The sequence below is a fragment of the Podarcis cretensis genome (assembly GCF_951804945.1).
Source record: "Podarcis cretensis genome assembly, chromosome: 7".
Lineage (NCBI taxonomy): Eukaryota > Metazoa > Chordata > Lepidosauria > Squamata > Lacertidae > Podarcis > Podarcis cretensis.
The window spans coordinates 70481856-70507375 of NC_137176.1; the positions used below are offsets into that span (position 1 = coordinate 70481856).

General features: G+C 43.4%; 1 protein-coding gene across 1 annotated transcript; it reads right to left on the reverse strand.

Moving 5' to 3' along the window:
- Positions 1-1110: 1110 nt before the first annotated feature.
- YWHAZ (tyrosine 3-monooxygenase/tryptophan 5-monooxygenase activation protein zeta) lies at positions 1111-24740 on the reverse strand. The gene is made up of 6 exons (XM_079984844.1): positions 24582-24740; positions 21142-21445; positions 9318-9441; positions 2632-2795; positions 2449-2544; positions 1111-2165 (listed from the first exon to the last, which is right to left on the reverse strand). Exons 2-6 carry the CDS (start codon positions 21433-21435, stop codon positions 2106-2108), a joined length of 738 nt encoding a protein of 245 aa, XP_079840970.1. The 5' UTR covers positions 21436-21445; positions 24582-24740; the 3' UTR covers positions 1111-2105.
- Positions 24741-25520: the final 780 nt, after the last annotated feature.

Genomic DNA, 25520 nt, shown 5'->3' on the forward strand with positions numbered 1-25520 from the left:
ATTTTGCTCTTCTCATGTCACAGGAAACCACCCAAGGGGGAATGAGAGGTCACTATAGATTGTGATCTCTCATTTCCCATGGGGAAGCATGTCTTGTGGGTAAGGAATGGCACACTGTGCATGCAAATCTTGGCACTGGCAAGCCCTAGTCAAACACAGTTGCTTAAGAGGCAGCGCTGACAGTTGCCAGAGCAGTATGAGACTTTCAGCCAACTAGCTGATGGCCCTACAACCAAAAAACTTAAAGAGATACTGCTGGGCTGGAGAAAAGCAGTGTATTGGTGCACTGCTTTGGATTGGATGGCAACTGCTTGGAGAACAGGGCTAGCATTTTCAGGCTAATTTGCTCAGGAAAAGGTGAAAAGAGGCTACCCCACTCTCTAGTCAAAGCTGGCCACTGCTGCCTTACAGATGGAAATGATTATATTCTGTCTCCTTCTCAATATGCTTCATGCCCTTCTGGGTGCCTCCAAGGAAAAGGGGAAGCGGACAGCTGTTTCATCTATTTAATACCTATTAAATCCTATTGCATTTCAGGTCAGTACTCTATACTTCTTATGAGTTTACTGTTCAAATAATTGTAGTCGCTAAAAAGGAACTATTTTAAGAATTATGCTAAACAGCGATTGCCCAGAAAAATGCACACCCAATGGAAGGAATGTGCATGGGCCAGTTTGTCTGGTTGTTGCTTGCTTCTGTATGCATGGATTCATTCCTGACTCATTTACTTCCAAGCCTCATAAATGTGGCAATCACTGCTCCTTTCCCCAGTATAAGGCATGTGGGTTGCTAAGGCATGCAAACAGATCTACATTTAGCATGGTGGCTAATGCATACAAAGCACAGTGCACGTGTGTAGCAATGAAAAGTTGCACATTCTACAAACACTGTATTTAACTTTGTCTCTCTATCTCCCTCAACATGTGCCAGCAAAACAACTTAGAAGGCAGCAGCCTCTCAGGCATGTGGGACATGAGATTTTTTTTTTTTTTGGAGGGGGGAGACACTGGATACAGACAACTTCAGAAATAATCTTACACTATGGATTCTAATACAGCAAGATATTTTGAAAAGGAGTCCAGATGTACAGGAAAGCTACAGAGAAGGTAGTTGAAAAGTCCATTCATAAAACTTTTATTCCACTTACATCAACTTAATACACATGTTCTTAACAGTTATGCTTAGATTGTTCATGAAAATTTTCAGGAGACATTAAACAAAGCTAGCCATCATCTCAAGTTATTTCCCTGTTAACTATTTTTACAGCACATGCATGTTAGGCAAAGTATCAAAAAAAAAATCACAAAAGCAAAACCCTAAAAAAGTTAAATACATGGGTTTTTGTTTTACTGCTGTGCTCGATATACAGTGTAATTATGGATATCAAGCATTTCATTTTTACTGCATCTTTACTTGTACATTTGTTCTTAGGTTGCCTAAACCATTTAAATACAAATAAATTGTGTAGCAAAAATAATGAAAGCAACAGCAGGTAACTTTACAAGTAATGGAATGTGAACCGTTTCTGCCCTTCCCTAGAGAAAGTTCATTGGGTTAGCAAACCACCTTAAGGAACACTTTTCAGATGCAATCAAGAGATGTATACTTGGACTGTAGATTCCACAGATTCACATGATTGACATGTAATATCCATGGGACATTAATTTTCATCGGCTATGTGTTCCACCTTTGAAGTACCCACATTCTCTACACCTGCGTGGTTGCAACCAATCATCCCTTTTTTACCACTGTGACAGACCAATATGCAAGCAGTTTCTTCTTTGCTCAACATAGGAAGCTGTTTAACATTGGCTTTTGTGGGAAGCCACAAAGTACCAAGAGTACTATGCCAAACATGTAAAACTTTTATAAAAATTCCACATCCCTATATTGGCCACCTTGGATGAACAAAAATTCCCCAAATGTTAACTGGCTCTATTCCCCTAATATTAAACATAAAACCACATGGGAAATATAGAAATCCAAATAGAAGTAACATAAACCTGTCATAAATCGTAAACAAAAACTATTTGTGGGACAGCATGGATGACAAATGGTCTACTGTGTAAATTTTAGAATGAGGCAGACAAAAATTGGAAGGCTGGTTAATTCTCCCCTCCTTCTCCTGCTTCAGCTTCATCTCCTTGGGTATCCGATGTCCACAACTGTTTAAGAAAAATGCAGTCATGTGTTACTGATTAAAGCATCAGTAGGGTGAATAAGAAAGCACTCATCAGGATAATCTCCAAGAAAGCTATTCCTCATCTTTAAAAAGGCACTCTTTCCAAGAGCTGCACAACTGAGCAAAGCATTCGTATTATGCATTTCATTCCATAATTAAGATTTTTTATTTATTTAACCCTTGGCTACCTGGTGATTTAGCAGACCCACAAGACTGTTTTCTCTTTGTACATAACTTGGCTTAATAAAAGCTGTACAAGTACTTACTGTCAAATTGTCTCTCAGTAACTGCATTATTAGTGTGCTGTCTTTGTATGATTCTTCGCTTAACGTATCAAGTTCAGCAATGGCTTCATCAAAAGCCTATGTAAGAAAGGAAAAAAGTACATTTGTACATGCAACACTGGCAAAAATATTATATTTAGCGCAGTAACTAGACTATTAACTCACAGTCTTTGCAAGGGAACAGGCTTTCTCCGGAGAATTCAGGATCTCATAATAGAACACGGAGAAGTTTAGAGCCAGACCTAATCTGATAGGATGTGTTGGCTGCATCTCTTTTTTGCTGATTTCGAAAGCTTCCTGATATGCCTGTTGCGACTGCTCCACTATCCCTTTAAAACCAAAGAAGTAAACACAAAGTTAGCAATTGCACTTTGGAGTATGTTAAAACAAATATAGACTAGATGCTTTAATATATAGGACAAGAATTGTACAGTTTCAGAAAGTAGAATTTTGAAGCTGTTAATAAAATCTATAAACAATAATTAGAAATAAGGAAGTATATGCCCATGTGTACTGAATCCAGGTATCCAGTAGACCCTGTTCTATAAAACCTTATACTCAATCCTAACCATGCCTACTCAGTCCTAGCCATGAATACTCAGAAGTAAATCCCACTGAATTCAGTGTGGTTTACTCCCAGGATTGCACTCTGTTATACGAACAAGTTAAAGGCCAATTTGATGGGGTTTTGTCTTTCCATACACTCTAGATTCAATTAAGATTTCTAGCATATCACAGCTTTCAGGTTCAAATATTGGCCAGAAAGAGCTACGCTAGCTATCCAACTGACTGACTGAACAGCTTTCAAAGAGTGACAACAATGCTAGCCAAACTGTAGAATGCTAAAAATCCCACTCTCCCACAAATTCTGGCTAGTAAAGATCTCCTAGCAGCTGGTTCTTGCCTTCACAACAGCAATGTTTTTAAGCAACATGGATAATGGTAAGCATTGCATTTAGTTTACAAAATTTAAGACAAATGTGACCTGTAACACTGAAGTATATAAAGGTAAATTGGCTGGCAACAGTACTGCTGAAGGATTTGAATGACAACCACGCTACTGCAAAGAAATGGAACACTATACTGTAATTCATCAAGAGGAAGATAGCATCCAAACCACAAGAAGTGCTAATGCTTCTGCCCATTAGCTAAAGAAAGATGCCCACTGATATGAGAATGTGTTTGGGTAACCTGCAGCAAGGTTAGTAAGGAGTTTAAACACCCCTTTTCAAAACAGGCAATATCTAGCCTAAGTCAGAGATAGCTGGCAATAGTAATTCAGTATTTCAGAGGATGACATAATGGTGGGGAAACAAAGGATAAATTTTAAAAAGTGAAACTCTCTTTGTCTGTACAGAAACCTAAAGCAGCAATAGCCTTCTGCCACAGGCAACAGAAGATGTATGTTGGCTAGACACTAAAAATGTGCCACATTTACTGCATATTTATCTACATTTGATCCTGGGCATGGTTGGAATGGACTAGCTATATATCCAACCACCTTTCTTTAAGAGGGACTAAGGAGATGCTATTACCAATGCTAGTAATTAAAATACTAATATTGCAAACTTTCAGAACAGTCACTCTGTTTGCTGCCCACAGAAGTGATACTTCCCTTCCTGCCTACACCCAGCACCAGTCTCCAAACCTGCCCTTATCATTTAAAGCAAAGAAACCAAAAGCATTGGGAGAACCACCCATAGCATTACAAAAACCTGCAATATTCAGAACAAAAACCAGAGTAATGGGTATTTTCTTTCATTTCCTGAAAGCACACAAACCCCAACTGATACTAGCAGAAATAAAGAGAGCCCTCAGCAAAGTTTAATTTGGGAATGACAGACCGACCACATGAACTAGAGTAATAGTTGTTTTGCAAAAAGTTGAATGCCTTAGCTACAGAGAATTCTAAATGCATAATCTTGCAATTAGCATTACTGTTTCATTCATGACTCCTTTTTGCTAAAAGGGCAAGTTTACTTTGGGGAAATACAGTGAGGTGTTTCCAGAAGTGGCAGATATAATTGGTATGCTGTACAAAAGCACTGAGGTCAATTCAAATACTGTGCAGACTTTCCTCCCACCAATTCAGAGGACTTAGAGGTGGAACAGGTACAAAGAAGAGCAACTAAGCTATCCCTTTTTGGAAATCTTATGAATTATGATGAAAACATCAGCAGTGAAAGCATGTAACAGCATTTCTGAAGAAGGAACATCCGTACACAGAGGCCTTAGAATATTTTTTTGGGAAACTCTACCCTTCAATTATGCTTAGTTGGAGCATAAGATTGCCCTCAATCCCCTTTAGTCAGCATAACCTCACATTATATCATTGTAAGCTGTTTAGTGCATCTACAACACTAGATTTAGCTATGAAAGTATAAGAGAGTTGACAGTGTTGGGAGGTAACCATACACGTGCCCAGTTTATTTGGATCTCCTACATGTCTTGACAGCAGCAAAGTGGTCAATTCCCTCAAAGGAGTCAGTGTAGAGCCCATGACAGCTGCCCCACGAAAGAGAATGAGATGCCAACTTACTCTGTAACCAAATCAGGACACAATACCAGGAGTATATAAGCCCCGGCAAGGGAACAGAGACCCCAAATATATGTAACTACATTTCTTTGCCCTGTTTTAGAGAGAATGGGGCACGTAATTGGCAACAGAGCACTTTTTTGTTTGTTTTTGAGTACTCCTTGTGAATAAAAGGATGTCTAGACATAAAAAATATTAAGTCAGAGAAAAGCAGTGTCCAAACTTTTTTCAGAGGGCCAGATTTGATGAAGTGAAGGGCCGTGGGGGCCAACCAAAGTTGTTGGCCTTTTTAAAGGATTGTTGTTGTTGAGCTTTTTTATGATTTTACCCAAAGTTGTTGAGCTTCTTTTAGGAATGAAGTTGTTGAGGGTTTTTTAGGCTTTTACTCCAGGAAATACAACTGCCACAGGGCCCGGATTAAACCGATTGGTGGGCCAGATTAGGCCCCCAAAATGGACTTTGGACATGCCTGCCTGCTAAACCCTTCCCTTTTTGACATGTTAGTTTCCTATTTGTTGGACTGAGAAATATTCCACCATGGCACAGCCTGAAGATAAGCACCGGAACAAATCAACTACAAATGGAGCCATATGCAGCTCTGTCTAAAGGATAGCAGTGTGCTGTCCTGAAAGCAAAAGATTTCATTTCTATCCTTTGACCTCTGCCTTAGTAAGCAGCAGAGCCTACCAAGGTCCTCCGAGGCAAAGAAAAGGGGCTAAGTAGCTGGAATTTGAGACAACTCATGCATGGACAATACTGTACTGTACTGTTTGGCACAGAGACATAATCAAATCATTTAATCTGAAATCACTGGCTTATCTTACATACTCCTCCCATACATGGCATAAGCACACAGCCTGGAAAATAATCTCCAGCAAAACTAATTCCACAGCTCAGTAATTAAGAGGGCAGCACCCTGTATCTGGAATCAGTCAACTTCAGGGGTCTGCTCAGTTCAGTTCTCTTGACAGTCCAAACAGTAGGCTTTTTGCCAGGCTCACAGAGGGAAACAGCAAAGGGTAGCAAGGCAGAGGCCAGAAAATGCTACTGGCATGATCCTGGCACCATAGAGACATCATTCAATTTCTGTTCTTTACACCAAACATGACTTGAATGTGATTTTTTGTAAGCTGTTTTGAGAGCTTCTTGGAGCTATAAAGTAGGGTAAGTATTCTACATAATTAAATACTAAAAAACTGTGGAGGCAATCACTGGGATTGGTGAATGGCAGCTATTAGGCACTCTGTGGGAGCCACTGGCACTATTGCAATGCTGCTTCTTTTCTCCACTGCAATTGTGCTTTTGACCCAGGATCCCAGCTCCTTATGCTCATGTAATAGGTGTAGCAATAACTATCTTAGCTGGAGCATAGGACTGAGAGTCAGGGAGGAAATAAGCAGCCTGGATTGATTCTATGAGCTAGAGATTTGCAGGTTTTTTATGGGAAAGTGACTGTTACAAATATGCAGTGCAACCACGTAGAACAGACGTCTCTAACAGGTAGATTGCTGGACGCCTGTGGTAGATCACAGGCTCCCCCCCCAAAAAGGTCAACATCGCCCTGAACCCTTAACAGGGCTCCCCTCCCTAAGAAAAGCTCAACAACTTTGTCCTGAAACCCTAAAAAGGGGGTAGATCACTGCCAGTTTTAAAGTCTGTGAGTAGATTGCAGTCTCTTGGGAGTTGGCCATCCCTGACCTTGAAGAAAAATGAATACAGACAGCAACCATTTCACATGGTGGTTCTATTTCTGGCCCCCATGTGTGTATCAGCAGAGCTTGTTTAAGTGCCCCCCCCCCGGGTCCAAAAGAACCTACACATCCGTGATCACATGTCAACTAGACACACCAAAAATGGTTTTCGCCTGTACTACAAAGTTATCACTGATCTATAATCCATCAGACTACCTGCTTTCTGATACAAGAGCAAGTTTAGCAGATAGCTAGATAAAAAGCCATTAGAAACTACTTCAGGTTTTTACACAATAGCTAAAGCTGTTTATTACTACAGAGGCCACTGCTGTAAGGAAGCATCCAGTGGAGTTTTTTTTTAATGAATGACTAGAATAAGGGAGTGAACATTACAAGCATTAAGTTACCAAGTTTGTCTGGGTTCAATTGACACTGTAAGCTGTGGTTAATCAAAAAGGAAGTAAAAGCTTCTGAACACCTTTGCAGGGAACCTAAGATTTTACTAGACTGGTTTGCTTTGAAGTACCTACTTTTCAACTCCACACATTTTACAAAACTTGAAGAGATTCAGAAGCCAGCTGTAGTGAGGATACAAAGGGTAATCCTGGGGTTATTTTTTTTCTCCTAAACTGAAGACAACTATCCTAAACGGAAGACAACTAGAGCTGAGGAGTGGTGATCCAGCCTTCAAATTTTTAAAAAGCTACAGGGAGATAAAGGATAGTTTGAAAGCTTTCCATACATGTATTACGGTAGCTCAGTAAACAAGCTGCCTAGAAGTTTCGGAAATTTTGAGGTTTTCGGGAGAGGATTTGATTGGCAACCCGTCAGGGATGTTTTAGGTATAAGGAATTCTGTCATTGGGCAAGGGATTGACTAGTTGAAACTTCAATACATTAAGACTGGAATTAAAAGTCTCTCACTTTTACAATAGTGGTTTTCAAAATTCATTTGAGTAACAACATTACTTGTGGAAATCTAGAAATGCCTGAACAACATTATGCCATAAAAGATATCAGAAAAAAATAGCAACAGTCCAGATTTGTATTTTAAAGGAAATTTACCTGGTGTAGCGTTAGAGTACAGTGGTACCTTGGTTTACAAACTTCCACAAGTCCGTTCTTAAACCAAAGCGTGCTTTCTCATAGCAGTGAGGGACTCAATTTACAAATGGAACACACTCAACAGGAAGTGCAACATGTTCTTATTCCAAGGCAAAGTTCACAAACCAAAACAGCTACTTCTGGGTTTGCAGCGTTCTTAATCCAAGTTGTTCATAAACTAAGCTGTTCTTAAACCAAGGTACCACTGTACACTTTTTGTCACACCATAAACAAGAATTTTAGAATGGTTTTTAAAAAAGGTGTTGTATAGACTATTCTTTACTTTCTAAGCACATGCTATTGGCTGAGCCAAGAGTGGCACCTCAAACTCCCAATGTTTCATCCCTGCAGAAATGGAGACACTGGGAAATCACCAATGGTTTATTACACCCATGACTCAGATGTATTTGTGTGCACTTGCTTAGATTCTGGCTTATGGCAGGGAGCTCCTTTGCTTGGTACCCAAGGGGGAAGTGACCTTTGCTCCCATTCAGTTAAGGGTTTTGTAAGAGGCCTTTTTTTTTAAAAAAAAAATTAACTTGGCTGAGTCTGGAATCCTCACCTGCCACCTCAATGCACTGGAGTATTCCTTCCATATGGGGCAGTTCCCCCGTGAACCCCAGTGTTGTATCTTGCTCCAGCTTCCAATCACAGGGTCCCAAGCATGGCTTAAATATTTACCTATTATCCTCTAATTTGGCCTTCTGCCAGAAGCTTCTGATATGCTCTTCTTTCTACTTCCAGCCATTCTCAGTTATAGCTTCCTACCTGCACTGATGACAGTGATCTAGCTTTGTTCATTCCAGCTCCTCAACATTAGGTCTTTCCCTTCTGTGTGTTGTACTTCTCTGACTCTCCTGACCAGCTTGACTTTTATCCTGTCTTCTCACCATACTCCACCCTCCTAACACCTGGTCTTTAATAATGAGCCACTTTGCAGCTCTGTTTCCTCACCCTTGCTGGCGAGTTGTTCATCACTGCTCATTCCTAAGACTGGCTTGCAGATCCTCAATAGTGAGCATTAGAGCCTATAGCTGACCCTACTGTGTCCCTTCAGGGAGAGGGCAACCACGCTAAACACCAACAGTAGACAGCCATGAAATATTAGATGCCAACTGTTCTGACACACTTTGAGTAAACTATTAATGCTGCATTTTTTCACTACTACTAAGAACTTCAACTCTACAATTCCACCCTGCAAAATCTACTTTAACGTTAGAGTATACTTATTAGGCAGAGGAGACAGAGAATGTCAAAAGAGCTCAAATGGCCAATGCACGTATTTTGAAACTCTGTTGATTAACATTAATGGTCACCTACAAAAGATTTTAAACTGCTGATTATGTTTATTCACGTGTCACTCTGAAAGTCAATTCTTTAGATCAGCATCTTTAAAATATTACAATACTGCAACACTCAAAATTTGTTTCCTTTATTGACGTGTAACATTCCAGCAGTAAATACCCGACTGTTGGAAAATTTCATGAGGACTTTTGACACTAAGAAGCCAACACACTGTACCTTTCTTGTCATCACCAGCAGCAACTTCAGCCAAATAACGGTAGTAGTCGCCTTTCATTTTCAAATAGAAAACTTTGCTTTCCGCTTGCGAAGCATTAGGAATCAAGAACTTTTCCAACAGAGACTGCAATTGAAAACAAAGAATAATCAGGCGGCTATACACATTGACAATTAGAAAATTGTACACACTGGTTGGCCTGTGGCCGTTGAAGTTTCCCCACTAGTGGTAATATCAGAAATCAAGCCACTGTAAATGGTCTATTACTATAGCATTGAAAATAAACCCACAAAAAGTTTCTAGCCCCCAGTTGTCTTTTTACAATCTGGTCAACCATATGCACCTAACTCTAAAAAAATGAAATCTTATCTGTAATGCTTCCCTGCTGGATTGCCCAGAGGCAATTCTTACCCTGGAGATAAGGCAGTAAAGTAGGTTTTTACACAGGTGTTGTGCCACACACCAAGCTCTACAGACAAGTGGAAGTCTATCTTTCACAAGTTTTTGAAGTAACAGAATGGGCAGCAACTCATGCCAGTCTGATCCTATGCTGCTGCTTTAGCTGCTAGTGTCAGCCAGATGTGCATGTAAGGAGGACCTTGGCTTCAACTGATTTTAATGCCACAGAAGACCAGGGTTTACTATATGCGTTAACAGTTTATCACTGCGCTAGAGAATCAGAAAGTATTCTGAAAGGAGAATCATGGTATTATGCATTTTGGTTGGGCCTAAAAAGCTTTTACCCAACTGGGTTAGTACACAAGAAAAAGCCCACCACTCCCACCAAGAAGACTTAAGTATTATTGCACATGTGCAAGCAATGCTTTATTCTACAGTGGTACCTCGGGTTAAGTACTTCATTCATTCCGGAGGTCCGTTCTTAACCTGAAGCACCACTTTAGCTAATGGGGCCTCCTGCTGCTGCGCCGCTGGAGCACGATTTCTGTTCTCATCCTGAAGCAAAGTTCTTAACCCGAGGTACTATTTCTGAGTTAGCGGAGTCTGTAACCTGAAGCGTATGTAACCTGAAGCGTATGTAACCCAAGGTACCACTGTACTCATAACCAGGTGATAGTCCATGGGCTACTTCTCCAAGTCTCCTCTCAGTCCTATTGTTTGGGATGAGGAAAATTTCACTCCTCTGAAGGAAGCCACTTGGGGGCCCTTTAAGACTGCCCTAGTTTACTTTTCCACAACTGGTTCCCATGTGAATGGGCTAATATTTAAGTGACCCAATCACATGGGAACTGCTCATGGAAAAGCAGATTGCTATTTGTTCCTGAGAAGGCCTTTAAATGCCCTGCTAGCCAAGATAAAAATTCGGGAAGCACTAAAATATTCACCTAATTCACATTTAAATTTGTTACTATAGCATCAATGACAAACTGCAATAATGATGTTTGAAGATGTTTTACCTTAAATGAACTGAGTTAAGATCTCATGGGTGGCTATCAAGAGTCAAAACTAATATGCATATTGCCAGCTTTCAACATGTGACGTCAGGAGCATTTCCCCTTAAGATATGAAACTTATAATTCACCATGAGGTCCCAGGGTGGGGTGCAATTTAAAAACACAAAATTAAAATCAGTTACAATTAACTATAATCAAGAGAATAGGCTAGATCCTAAAATGTACACTTCAGGTGTAAAAGAGGTATATCTTCAGCATATAAGGAGAACTACACTACAAAGGTGACAAGATACACCTCTGTGGGGAGGGAATTACAAAGCTTAGGGGCTGCCACAGAGAATACCCTCTCTCACACTTCTGTACTACTTTATTTAATTAAGGAAGAATAATACAGTGGTTGTAAGAGGAGGCTGTCCAATCCTAAATTATGTGATGTGTAGTTATTACTAACTGCAATCCAATGCATTTTCACTCAAACCAGGAGCTTATTTCAGTAGTTACTCTGAGGAACTTCCAAACTGTTTGAGGGGCTGTAACAGGAGAAACTGCTGAAAGGGAAACTGCTGCTGGTGCAGGAGGAGCAGATAATCAAGCTGTTTCTCTATATGAAGTCTGGTGCTGGTAACACCCATTAATCCTTTTAATACGATCACCAACCTTCCATTCAAGAGACAGCCACACTTTTAAGGTGAGGCAATCTAATCCTATTCAACTTGCATTCCCTCCCAAGACAAGTAATTGCAACTTTTGTTCTTAGCCAGCTGTATTTGTAATTTGCCAGGATAACCATCGTCCCTATTATTAGATACTACTTCAATACTACATAGATGAGAAGCTATAGTCTACCCTTTTGCAAAAAGAGTAGATTCAGGGTTAACTGTGTATGCCACATCTTATAAAATATGTGGCCTTAAAAATAAAACCTCTTCAGCTACTTGAAGAGCAAGTGACATTAGACAAAAATCAAGCAAGCCTAATGAAACAGAGATATTTGAAAGCAAGGATATGAAAAAGCAGAATAGCAAACCACTCAATATACATGCAACCATGTTCTGACAACTTGTGCCAAATTCATAAGTGGGTAGCAAAAGCAATCAAACAATTGTTCAGTTAAGTAAAGCTGTGGATGATGCAAAATGCAAAACACCACACCACTTTTGAGTCACATTCATTCGGGTTTCTGATTTAAGCCAATTTAATATAATTATATATTTAACCTATTTTTGACTGCATGGTTCTCGAACACCAGAACGTAGCAGAATGAAATGGAAGTGTTCAGTAGGGACAGATGACATAAATGATACAATTAGTTCTGTATCAGTAACAAGCAAAAGTTAAAAGTGACAGAAAAGTCTGGGCTATGTAATTGAACTGACAATGAAACCCAGCATGCATACCACTGACAAAGCATTGCACAGGTACGCTCTCTATTATTATCAGCAACAGCAGTTCTACAGGCTTTTCCTAGTTACCCTAGTCACAGCATCACAACTCATGAGATTGTTATGTAGATGAGCTTCTAGATTTAAGTGGATCAGCACCAACTACTAGAGGACAGCACTCCATGCTGCTTGCTGCCACTGCAAAAAAACAAATTAAGTGTCACACAAGTCTTTTTGCCTAGCCACAAGAAAAGACTAAGAACTACACAGCAGGCATCAAATTCCCATCCATGTTTCTTACTAATATATGAAACAGCAACAGCATTTGTAAAGGAAGGAGCAGGGCTGTGCACACATTAACCCTCCTCTTGCTTGCATGTCACTTTTATTCTACGACCCCTTCTTGAGCCAGCTTCCTTTAACATGACAGGTGAACATGCCTCAAACCCTGGCTGAGGCATAGCAGCTAAGGAGAGCAGTTGCAGAGGCAAGTGGTGGGATTGGGAGGGGTATTTCTCTCCCCCTCCTAGACCTGCATGCTTGAAATTCCACTTGCCAGATACTCAGCTCTTGCCTAAATTACATTCTTATGAGTCTACGCAAGCACACATGCACTTGCAGGGTGGATTCAGCTGATGAGCCACATTTCCAAGAAGTAAGCAGCATAGGCTGTTCATGATTGTCCAATAAGCCAGACTGAATCCTGGCCCTTTTATTTATGACAGCAGCTCAGTATTCTTCCAGTATTGTCCAACTTAAGTCTGAAACAAACTATGAAAGAGTGCATGTCTGCAACATGGGATTTCCCTTCTAGAAATACAGTGATACCTCTGGTTATGAATGTTTCTGGTTATGAATGCTTCAAGGTACAAGCTCCGCTAACCCAGAAGTAGCTGCTTCTGGTTGTAAACTTTGCCCCAGGATGCGAATGGAAATTGCATGCTGGAGACGACTGCGCAGTGGGATGCCCCGCTAGTGAAAGCGCGCCTCAGGATAAGAACGGTTGCAGCTTAAGAACGGACCTCCTGAACGAATTAAGTTCGTAACCAGAGGTACCACTGTAAAGGCTTTATAGCATTTTTCTCCTTATACAGTGGTACCTTTGGTTAAGAACTTAATTCATTCCGGAGGTTGGTTCTTAACCTGAAACTGTTCTTAACCTGAAGCACCATTTTAGCTAATGGGGCCTCCAGCTGCCGCTGGAGCATGATTTCTGTTCTCACCCGAGGTACTGTTTCTGGGTTAGCGGAGTCTGTAACCTGAAGCGTCTGTAACCAGAGGTACCACTGTACACGTTTGTTTTAAGAACTACAGACCAGCTCACCAAGAAGTCTAAAATCATGCAAACACGACAACTACAGAAGTGAACCATTTCCCTTTCACATCTTTTAAAAGGTGGCACATCACTTTCAGTATGATGGAGAAATGGAGTGCCTTTCTAGAGGCAGTCTACCCCCGACATCCAATCTGTTGGCACACTTGGAATTTTAGAACAGCCAAGGATCTTGGTTCACAGCCCTAAGCTTTTACACCCTAGTCTCTTTAGTGTTCTAGCAGGTGTGAACTCCCAGCTCCTAAACTTCATGCTAACTACACCATAAATAACTCCTCAGTCACTGCAGTCAGTGACTTCATGGTTTCCCCTCAATAACTAAGTGGTCTGGATTCTGAAAAGACAGAACATAAAGGCAGAGAGACAGAAGTGTTGCCCAATCACAATGTACTATGTTGCATCCTTGACTTTAGATAGGTATTCAAAATTTGAGATACTGTAGCTCAGTAGCTCATCATAGGGCTACAAGTCTAGAGCTCTATATACTGTAGATACAGTTGAAAACAGCCTTTTCTAACAAGCTAACTTTCTGTAAGAGGTATCCAAACTAACTGGCCTGTTAGAATGATGGGAGCTACATGAAAATCTATTCAGCATTCAATTTCCCAAATGCAGATGCTGATAATGCATTAAGAGAAGTTATCTGGGGATTTCAGTTAATTATACTATTGGTGAAATTGCAGTATTAATGTTCTATTTCCCCTCTGACAAAGTGGAACAGTTCCCTTGTCCCACAAGAGATCAGATGCTCATTAACAGCAATACAGCCAAAAATAAAAATGCATGGGTTTGTTCTTTAAAGGTTATTGCTCCTTCCAAATACACCAAAACAATAATTCGGTAAACTGGCTGAAATATTTTAATTTCTTGATATGCTGAAAAAGAGGGGGCTCCACTTGACCTAAATTATTTTTGAATGACATAAAAAGAAGCGTTTACAATTTTTTTTCTGCCAGGAAGTTAAGAGATGGGAAAGTATAACATCTATGGTTATCCACAGTTCCTATAAATGTGCAGTTAAAGAGTTCACAAACATGTTTGAGAGCTCACCACTTTGTTTTGGAAAGAGCCACTGACCTTTTCTAGACACATCTTGCTGCCTTCTAAACCTTGGCATAAGCAGCAGCTCCTATTCATTGTGCTAAATCACAGGTGACTTGCCTCTGCAGTTACACTGGGCTTTACAAGTGTACTGAGCACATCAAAAGCTCAGGGTAATGCCACAATTATGTCTGAACATGTTTTTCTCAGAACTATACAAAACTAATGCTAGAACCTACAGTAGTTGCCACATAGCCTGTAGTCACATCCTGCCACAGCAGATGATTAATTTTTTTTTTGGCATTTTATTCCAGTTTAAGTATGTTGTTTTGAAACTGCAAGGCCATCACAAAATATTGAGTGTCAGCAAATTACTTCTCAATCAATAACTGATACAGAATATTCCTTCTATAGCCAAGGTAATGCTTTCCTACTGCCAACAAAATGAGGAGCATGAATTGAGGAGTATGAATATACTCACATTAAAGAGATGTAGCATATCTGTGCAGTCTGGAACCCATGCAAAATCACTTTATTTTACTTAAAACAAACTAACTGCCTTTAGTAGTCAGGAAAATCTTCTCTTAGTAAAAAACCTGCTATATTTTTCAAAAAGCAATTTTTTTCTCCGGTTCACAATACGGGTTTACCATGCTAGCAATTACAACTTATATTACAAGAAACGCCAGTCGTGTGAAAAAAATCCAAGTGTATTGGGATTTGAATAACTAATTTTACAGACTGTCTATATAAGGCAGCACACCTGTAGCATATCAAGAAACAGAATCTATACTTATTTTACCATACTATGGTTTGGCAAAACTGCAGCTTACCAAAAGATTTTAAAGCTGTTTCTAGCACTAATTCTCTGTGCCAACAGCCACACCAGTGTGCCTCAAATAAAAAAGCCCCGATGCTTTGGTACACTAGTTTTAGTATAAATTACACTTGGCATCTCCCCCCCCCCCCCGGCCAAATCAGACATCATTATGACATCAGGTGACTACTTCAAAGGGGCTCCCTCTTAACGCTTATCAGCTGATCGGCACCAAGAGTCAGCTCCTTTGAAGGCGTGCTAACAGCACCAGTGAGCTGACAAATCATCAAAAGAGCTCCTCTGCTCGGTGCCAACCAGCTGATGGGTGCTGTGAGCAGCCCCTTTAAAGGTGTGCTGTCAGCACCAATCAATGGCGCTGACAGGAGCTTGCTCTCAGCTGATTGGTACTGCATCTTCAAAGAAGCTCCTCTCAGTGCTTATCAGCAGATGAACACTTGAGAGCAGCCACAATGGATGCACTATTGAGTTCCGAATGGGAACCCCCACAACAAGTGCAGCTGATCCGAGACACTCAGGTGTTTGGCAGATGGGCAGTTTGGGGGCAATTGCCTCATGGGTCTAATTAGGTCTGAGGCTAGCGGTTCCCCACTACTGCCTTAGTAGTCAACTCACATGAATTCCCTTGCAAATAGTAGCCTGCAAGCGACGAAAGTATAAGCATAAGGGCAGGTGCAAGAAATTCCAAAGTGGCTCCATGCAGAGAGTCTAAACCTTATAGACTTTATGACTTTCAAGGAAAGAACCTGACCTCAACTTAAGCAACCTGGCACAATGGTACTCAAAGCTAAGTGGCTAGATCTCAACCCTTCCCGAGAGATGAAATCAACACAGGCAGGCAATTTGTTCTCACCTAAAATTAAGTATAGAATTTTTTGGATACATTTTAATTGATGAATAGAACAAACCTACCAGTGAACAGTAAAAACATTCCTTTATCCAAAAAGAACCATTCTGAAGTTTGGGTTTAGAATCCTGACCCAAACCTATTAAAACATTACGCAGAAAAAGACCTATTAAGTTGGCCAAGTATGAAACTGAGGCAATTTTATTTCAACAGGCTTATGTTTCACTTAACAGAAGCATAGATGCACACTAACATGCTTTATTACTATAGTCTTCTATCCAATTGGTAGTTCATCTAAAACCCCAATATATATTAAGGGGGGAAAGCAGGGGAAAGCAAACATGGTGAAAAACCTACATTTAATATTTCATTTGAATGCAAACTTGCTTGTTCTCACAACCCCAGAAAATAACTATTCTCAGATGGATGGATGGATGGATGGATGGATATATATATATATAATAAACTTAAAAAGCTGTATTTCAGACTGTCATTCTGTTTGCTTTTATGCTGCTTGTGTTTTTTAAAAAAGTGAACAGACCTGGGATTTATTTTATAAATAGCAGAATTAAAGTTTCCTTTATAACTAAAATATATTTTAGTATGTAAAATATGCTGATTTAGAACAAAATGTATCTATTTAAATACCATCCAATACTTTAATACACACACCAGATTTGAGCCTACTTTGCTATGTAAAAGATTAATGAATACAGAATTACAGGTACAGTATGTCTCTGTAGACCACAAATTTATCCTGGTAAATTATAACTACTTCTGGTTCCTAAACCACTGAACCTGAACACATTCCATCTCATGACCAAAACACTTCTGCCCAGTAATTATCAGCCCCTGCTCCTGTGTAGGTGTGGAGACTTAGTCCATAAGTGAGTTCAGAAAGATATTAAAACTTATTATTTCACTGGGCAGGATATACAAACTAAAAATGTCCTTTCAAATACACCAACCCAGCCCAACAGAAACCCATTCTTGCACAACCAGCTCCAATTCCTAAGTATACTTACAATTTATAATCCAAAGCAATGTGGCCTACAGGGCCAAAGGTTCTGAATTATTGGCCAATATAGTAGGTATAAAAGTTTATTTCAACTGCAAACTGATAGGTTGCCATAACAGGTAAAACACATTATTTATGCTTGCTCAGGAATCAAAATGGAAATTAGATTTTATGTCAATTTAAAATTGATTAAATCACCCAGTGTGGAAAATCCATCTACCCAACTACTTTCCTCTGCCATCTCTTCAGGAGGATTTTAGTGAAATTTGCATTTCATAGCTGTGCCTTGATAGCCAGGTCAAAATTGGTGGCCACCAAGATCTTACCCCCATAAAGGAAACCCCATTTGTGCTTCATTTAAACACAAGGAGGCTTATTTCCATGATGTCAATGGAATGCAATTACCTTGAGCAAGACAGGCCTCTGCTCAGCTCCAAATTTATAAGGTCGAGAGAAAACAGGGACTTAATTACTTTGGTCCTGGCTAGCATAGAGGTAAGACTTGGGGAGGGGGTGCCTTTCCTATTCTTGCACTGAACCACCCAAACTCTGTATAAATGCAAGGATGATCCCTGCTCTCCCCGTGTCCAAATAAGAGAAAAAGGTTCAAGTGCCTCACTGCCCTTGCTATGACAAAGGTGGTCAGTGGAAAACTGAACCCCTGAGCTAGTGCCAGTGTGCAAGGCCCATACGTGCAACTGTCACAAACTTTATTTAACTTCTAAACTACCCAGCGGATCCTAGAGAAGTTTACAAAGAAAAAATTACAGAGCAAAATTTAAATAATAAAAATGCAACTTCAAACACAGGCAAAGTACCATTTCTGCAATCACATGGAGGGATTTTCCGCTCTTCCCATTTCCAAAGGGAATGAAACATTCACACAGGTCAGAGGCTGCCCAAATATCACCTGCTTCTCTATGGCCATGCATAAGAGCTGCCTGCTCACACATGGTGGTGAATTTTTGCTGCTGCAAACAGGCTGCAAGCTAGGGCACAGAGGAGGAAACCCTGGACCAGATAATAGCCTTAGGGCACATGATATGGTCCAACTGTTTAAGCCAAAAGTATGTGTTGCAGAAACAGCAGGATATTAATATAAACAATTTAAAAAACACACACGAGGAGCAGACTTCATCCACATCACTCAATGTACTTGACTGCACATTTTATTTTTCCCTTTAAAGGTAAAGGTAAAGGTACCCCTGCCCGTACGGGCCAGTCTTGACAGACTCCAGGGTTGTGCGCCCATCTCACTTAAGAGGCCGAGGGCCAGCGCTGTCCGGAGACACTTCCGGGTCACGTGGCCAGCGTGACATCGCTGCTCTGGCGAGCCAGAGCCGCACACGGAAACGCCGTTTACCTTCCCGCTGGTAAGCGGTCCCTATTTATCTACTTGCACCCGGGTGTGCTTTCGAACTGCTAGGTTGGCAGGCGCTGGGACCAAGCAACGGGAGCGCACCCCGCTGCGGGGATTCGAACCGCCAACCTTTCGATTGGCAAGCCCTAGGCGCTGAGGCATTTACCCACAGCGCCACCCGCGTCCCCATTTTTCCCTTTAGGTGATAGTAATTCATTTATGAGGAAGTAATGTGCCATACTTGGAGACAACACTGCCTGTCTGTCCCCCATTCCTATAGAAAGAGGCAGTATGTTGACACCTTATCCTGTAAGCACAAAACTAAACACTGCAGCTTGACAAGACTTTTACACCTTACTCAGAGCCTAGAAATTGTGCCTGACTTGGATGAAGAGAGAGCAGAACTAGGCTTGGAAAATACTTCTGAGCAAAGGGCTCGGTGGGGAATGGGAGAGAATGCACAATGGCTTGGAGGAAAAGGGCTAAAACTCTCTTCCCCCCTCTCAATTTTCCAAGCCCAAAGTTTGCACTATATTAAAAAGCCTGTTCCTGGCTTCTGTTTGTCATGATAAGTCCAATAAAGAAACCAGAAAAAGCTACTTTGTCAATGAGGAAGTAAATGGGTTGCAATATCTAGATGAGGGGTAGCCAACATTACAACCTCTGGAAGTTGAACTCCCAACTCCTCTCCACCTCAGCCAGCATGCCCAATGGTCAGGGATGATGGGAGTTGTAGTTTAACAGCATCTGGATGCCACCATGCTAGCCACCCAGATTTAAATGTAGCTTTCTAACCCAGTAAGTTTTTATGTATCACTTTTTATCTTCCCCCAATACCTAACAGTTTCTATCCAACAGCCAGTGCTCCCACCTACAGGAGTAGAATAGAAAGGTCCAATTTGGACACACCTCTCAGGTAAAGACAAATCCTGCCTCCTTTCCATCATTATAAAGGCTCCACTAGTCCACCAGTCTCTTAAAATATAGGAGCTCCTCTGGCTGAGATTCTTTTTAGTATGCTATTAGAGAACGCGAGGGAGCAAGGAATTTTTTAGCATCTGGGTTACAAGCTACTTTTCTAGGTTTCCTAATTTTATAGAGTATTTCCCTTTACCACAGCAACATATAAAGCCCAAATGAGCACTCTTTCAAGTTCTGCAAATAAAGCTATAGATTTAATCTCCTGAAGTATAGGCGTCAACTAGTATAAACCAAGCGGGTCTTTTATCCAATACAGACAGAAATTGAAACCAAGTGATTTAAATATTTAGCTTTCCAGTAACGAATGCAATGAGGCTTTTAAAAAAGAATTCAGACATGCATTGGATATGGGCTTTAAATAAAGTATTGCTAACATTAACCAGAGTTCTTTGAAACTTTTCTGGATGGGAAAAACCTAGTTAAACACACTGTGAAGATAATGGAGCCAACTATTTGATATTGTAAGGGGTCAAGGTCAACTGAGAATGTCAGGTAAGTATCAGATTTTTATCTGATGAAATTAATGGAATTAAACATCTGATTTATTACATGTCTCTTACACATAATACATATATAAAAAAAATTAATGAAGGATGTGACAGATAAGGTATGGGCTCCTTTCCCACACCCATGCTTCAGACAGAATGGTGTTTGACTAGTCTGAAATGAAGATTTATGTAGTTATCAGCAAAAACTGCATTTCATATACAACATGCATCTGATTATCCCTCTACTTTTCTCAATGCTTTTATGTGGCAAGAATCCAAGATAAACGAATGACCTTCAAGGAAGTGTATCTAAAATTTGAGCTCAACTATACATGATGGCATTTGAACTCACCAAGGTATTTGTACAGCTGGTTTTACAAAATAGATGGAAAAAACCATGGTAATTATGCTCATATGACTTGACTCAGTGCATCAAAGTATTTTTTTCTCAAGTTCTTGTTGAAATGAAATTGTCTTCATCTTTAGCAAAAACAAATACTAACAATTAGTTGAGTGGCACATCAATAAAATAGTTTTCTTCATTTAAAAGATTTTATGAGGTAAAAAAAACTGTTGCCAACAGCACAAGTATAGAGTCAGCTTGCTTTGAAGTTGCTATGGCTTTGCTTAAGGTAGGCCCTCCTCCTCCCTCTTGCAGAGTGTTCTGCATGGGTGAGTCATAGCTAACATTACATCATCTTATTCAGGGAGGGGCCTGATTTCTATAGTGAGAATTACAACTTCTCATAGAAAGCACACACAGCACCCTCTAGGTTATGAAGAAAGCACACTTATTTTAATTAAACTAGGCTGAAAAGTCCTTTACTCCTCCCAGTTTCTAACTGGTAAGTGGGATCTATGTGACAACTTAATGGAAAGTGTCAATAGGGCAGATTGTGTCACTACTATACAAGTGTTTTGCTACAAGCATCCAGCTGCAAAGTTTTAGGAAGAAGCAAGTTAAGACCACTGTTTGGTTTTCTATAGGTGGCAGGGGAAGATATTTAGAAGCTTTTTATATAAACAGCTTTATACTTTGATTAAACAATACTGAGTGTTACTAGAGGGTTATCTGCCCTTGATGGTTTACTTAGGGTGGGGGGGAAGTAGTTAGAGCCTTAATTCTCACCAGCACATCATTGCAGATGTCCCTTAGTTCAGTCTCAATTTTCTCTCTGTATTCTCGGGCCATTTGCTGCTTTTTCTCAGCACCTTCCGTCTTTTGTTCAATGCTTGACACAACCCTCCAAGATGACCTACGTGCTCCTACAACATTTTTGTAAGCGACAGAGAGAAGATTCCTCTCCTCATTTGACAATTCTGCTCCTTGCTCAGTCACAGACTTCATGCAGGCTGCCATGTCATCATATCTCTCAGCCTGCTCAGCCAGTTTGGCCTTCTGCACCAGCTCGTTTTTATCCATGCTGATTTCTCTGGAGAATGAAAAATATCAAATAATTATTTAGACATCTATCAGGCAAAATCATCTGCAACTCAGCTATCTCTTAGCAACGTAAAGAGCACATTGCAACTGACACACATTTATTGGATGCAAAAACGACTGATTTCAACGGCCCATTCCAAAGTTCTATATCAGGCACGTCCAACTCCCAAGAGATTGCGATCTACTCCCAGTATAAAAAAACTGGCAGTTTTCTACCCATTGTCATTGGAGGGAGGAGCGTTCATGGAGTGGGTGGATTGCCGAGAGCTGTTGAGCTTTTTTTGCCAAGGATTGCCCAGAGTCATTGAGCTTTTTTGGGGTAGGACTGTCCAGAGTTCTTCAGCTTTTATTTGTTAACTTTTGGTAAACTTTATTTAATCCCACGATCGATAAGGGCCCTGCGATCTACCAAGATCAGCTGGGGATCTACCAGTAGATCACAATCTACTGGTTGGACATGCCTGTTCTATATTATTGTTGAGATATGAGTCAAATTAATCTTCATTTTTATTAAATTCATGAAATCTTGGGAAGGATATGGCCTCTGCAATCTTAAAAAAATAAAACCTTTCAAGCATGGAATGTGAACTATTCCCTCAGATGCCTCTGCTATCTGTCCCCTAGATGATCTTAGCCTTTTGTTTGAAGGGGCTACTATCAGCACATTGCTATTTTGAGAAACACCAAACCCTTTGGAAGGTTTGCAATCTTAAGAATTTCACCACAATGTGTTGTGAGAGCCATTCCTTCCTTTCTCAAAAGTTACTCAAGTATACCTCCGTACCCTCTTTTCTCAAACTACATTCTTGTACATGGTTTAAAAAATCCTGATTGGTATCAGGGCCATTGGGCCCAAAAGGAAATGAATTTAGCTACTACACAGCTCAATCAATATTAGGGTTGGAAGCAAATAACTCTTGCGTAGCTTAATCCAGTGTTTCCCAACCTTGTGCCTCCAGCTGTTTTTGGACTACAGTTCCCATCATCCCTTGCCACTGGTCTTGCTAGTCAGGGATGATGGGAGTTGTAGTTCAAAAACAGCTGGAGGCACAAGGTTGGGAAACTTAATTCAAAGTGCATCTGTTAAGGTCATGATGCAAGTCCCTTATTATAACAGAACTTAGTTTAGAATCAGGATGCCAAGCTGCAACTGTCAAGCTACTTTATTGAAGCAGCCGAGGCCTGAAGGTTTTGCACTATATTGTCTACTTTGGTGACCTTACCCTCATAAAGACCGAGAAACATCTTGTTCAAGAACCATTTTGCTACTCAGGAATGGCAATTTAATGCAACTATGACGCTACTCAGGAATGGCAATTTAATATATGGAAATAAAGCCAGGGAACGTTAGCTGCTTAGCAACCCAGCCTCTCCCCTTGCAAACCTGGTGGCATCTGGGAAGACTGCGGAGGAGAAGGAACCTTGCTTTTTGACCCGAAAGGAAAGATTCGTGTGGTGATTTCGGCTGTCTAAAATGGTGCTGCTCGGTGCACTCCCTGGCACAGGCGGCCGAGAGTATGCCGCTGCAGCTGGCACGGCTTAGAAACATGGCTGGGGCGGGTACAAAAAGCGAAAGGTGTGGGCGAGAGGGATGGCGGGGCGAGGGAAGAGGACAAGTCAGGCCAGGCTGCCGCCGCCGCCGCCGCCCCTCCCAGCGCCGCAACCGCCCGGCTCCGAGACATGAAGCGCCTTGTCTGGGCTCTTTGTCATGGCGGATCCGAGTCAGAGCCCAGCCCACTTGTGTGCGCGCTGATCCCCCTCCACCTCCGCCCCGCGCCGGGAGGGGAGATTGCTGCATCTCCTCCGCCCAGACCCAGGCCGGAGAAGGAGGAAAAAAGGGGAAGCCCAGGCGGCGCCTCGCCGAGGGAGGGAAGGAAGGAAGGAGAAGAGACACGCCCGCCCACCTGCCCCTCCGCTGCTGCTGCTGCCGCCGCCGCCTCTCCCCTCGCCCTGCGGCGCCGTCCCCGCCCCGAGGGAGCCTCCGCGGCCGCAGCCCACACTCGCGCCCTCGCCTTTTCTTTCTTCGCTTCCTCCTTCTCTCCCGCTCCCTTCCTCCGCCTCGATCGCCCGCCCGCCCGCCCGCCGCTCCTTTTCAAGGCGGCCCCCTCCGATGCGGCGGTGGCAGATCGCACCGGCTGGATGTGCCGCTCCCGGCAGGAGGCCACACCCTAACCAGCCGCCCGACGAGAGAGAGAGAGAGAGAGAGAGAGAGAGAAGGCCGCCGCGGGAAGGGAGGGAGGCGGAGAGATGGAAGAAGGGAAAGGAGCGAGAGCGAATGGGGAGGGGGGGGGAGAAAGGAGAGAGAGGGAAGGAAGCCATCCTACTCCCCAACATGGCGCCCCTCCTTCCTCCTTCCCTCGCTCACATGGCACCCCGCATTTCGAGGAGGAGCAGCAGCAGCAGCAGCTCCCACCCCAACAAAGATAATATGAATATGGGTGGCGGAGAGAGAAGGGAGGCTGGAGGGCGGCGGCGGCGACCCTTCCCCTTCTTCATTTCTGCCTCACAGGTAGAGGCGCTCGCCTTCCAAGAATGGGGGGGGGGGGGAATCAGCTCCCCTCCCCGCTCCGAGTAGCCAAGGGGCACCGCCCCGGACCTTCACCTGCCGTAGCCGAGGCAGAGAAAGGGGCGCCGCCGCCGCCGCCCAGCTCAGCCCTCCGCCTCCTCTGCCCTCCATTCTCGCCCCCTTTCGCAGGGCGAGGCGCGGGAAGCAGGTGGGGCGGCCGCCGCACCTGTGGGGGGGGGCCTCAAGCGCGCGCAGAGATGGGGGGGGGAAGAGGAGGAGAGACACCCGCCGCCGCCGCCGCCGCAGGGAGGGAATGAATGGCTTCCCCTCCACCAGGCCGCGGCAGTGGGTGTCGCCCAGCACCGCGGCAAGGAGGAGCCGCCCTTCTGTGCGGGCAAGAAGGGGCCGCTAACCCGCCGCTGCCGCCGCCTCGCCCGCTCCTCTTCCCCTTTCAGCCGCCGCCGCCGCCGCACCCCACCCCCCCGCCGGTCTCTTCTGCCGCCGCCGCCCCTGAACCGCAGCGGGTCCCGCCGCCGGAGCGCCTACCCGGAAAGGAAGGGGAAGGTGCGGGGGGGGGGGGGAGAAAAGGCGGCGAGGCGAAGCCTAGCGAGGCCGTTACCTGCGGGCTCGACGGGACGGGAGTCTCTAGGCGGGTGACCGGCGCGGACTGTGCCTATATCGCGGCTCGCTCCGCTGCAGCCTCGCTCTCGCTCTCCCAGCGCCACACACGGGGTCTCCGCCAATCACCGCGTCGCAACGCACGGGCAACACAGAGCCCGTGACGTCAAGCGGCGCCATGGCAACCGCGCGCGAGCACGCGCTTGCGCCTACACTTTCCCTCCCCTCCTTCCCTCCCCCCCCCCCGCCCCGTCTCCCCTCAGTCAGTCTCTCTCTCTCACACTTACCAAGCCGGTGGCTGCATCAACCGCCTCAAGCGCGCGCCCGGCTGCCCTTCCTGCCTCCGCGCGGCGGCAGCGGACACGCCTTAGCCCCGCTGTTACACCCTCCGTCCCCCCCTCCCTCTCCTTCCGACGACGGGCACGCGCGCCGCCTTGCCGCCCTCCCACTACTGCAGAGCATGTTCGCTCGCGCATGCGGGAGAGCCGCGCCTCTCTCCTTGGCGGCGCGCAGCCAGCGGCTCGGCTGTTGGGAGCAGCGCAGGGTGAGGCTGCGCGCCACCCCGACGCTTCCGTTCCTCTGCCCCACATCCTCATAAGGGACTGAGGAAGAGGAGGGCGGTGCGGGTGCGCGCGCGGGCGGGCGGGCGCTGCTCCTTCCCCCACCTATGCAGCCTTTTCTCGACCGGGGTGGGTGGGTGGGTGAGTGGGGGCAAGGGGGATGAGACACGCCAACGGGCAAGCCCACCGCTCCAACAGATCTCTTCAGACGGAGCGGGCCGAAGTAACGCCCTCCCCCCGCTCCCACACAGACACATGCCCACAATCCGAATCGCCTTTCCGGTTCCCAGCCCTCGGCCTCTCCGTCATTCAAGGCCACACAGAGGGTAGATTTTTTTCCCGGGTTCCTTTGGTCGATTTTCTAGTGCTTTTTATTTTTA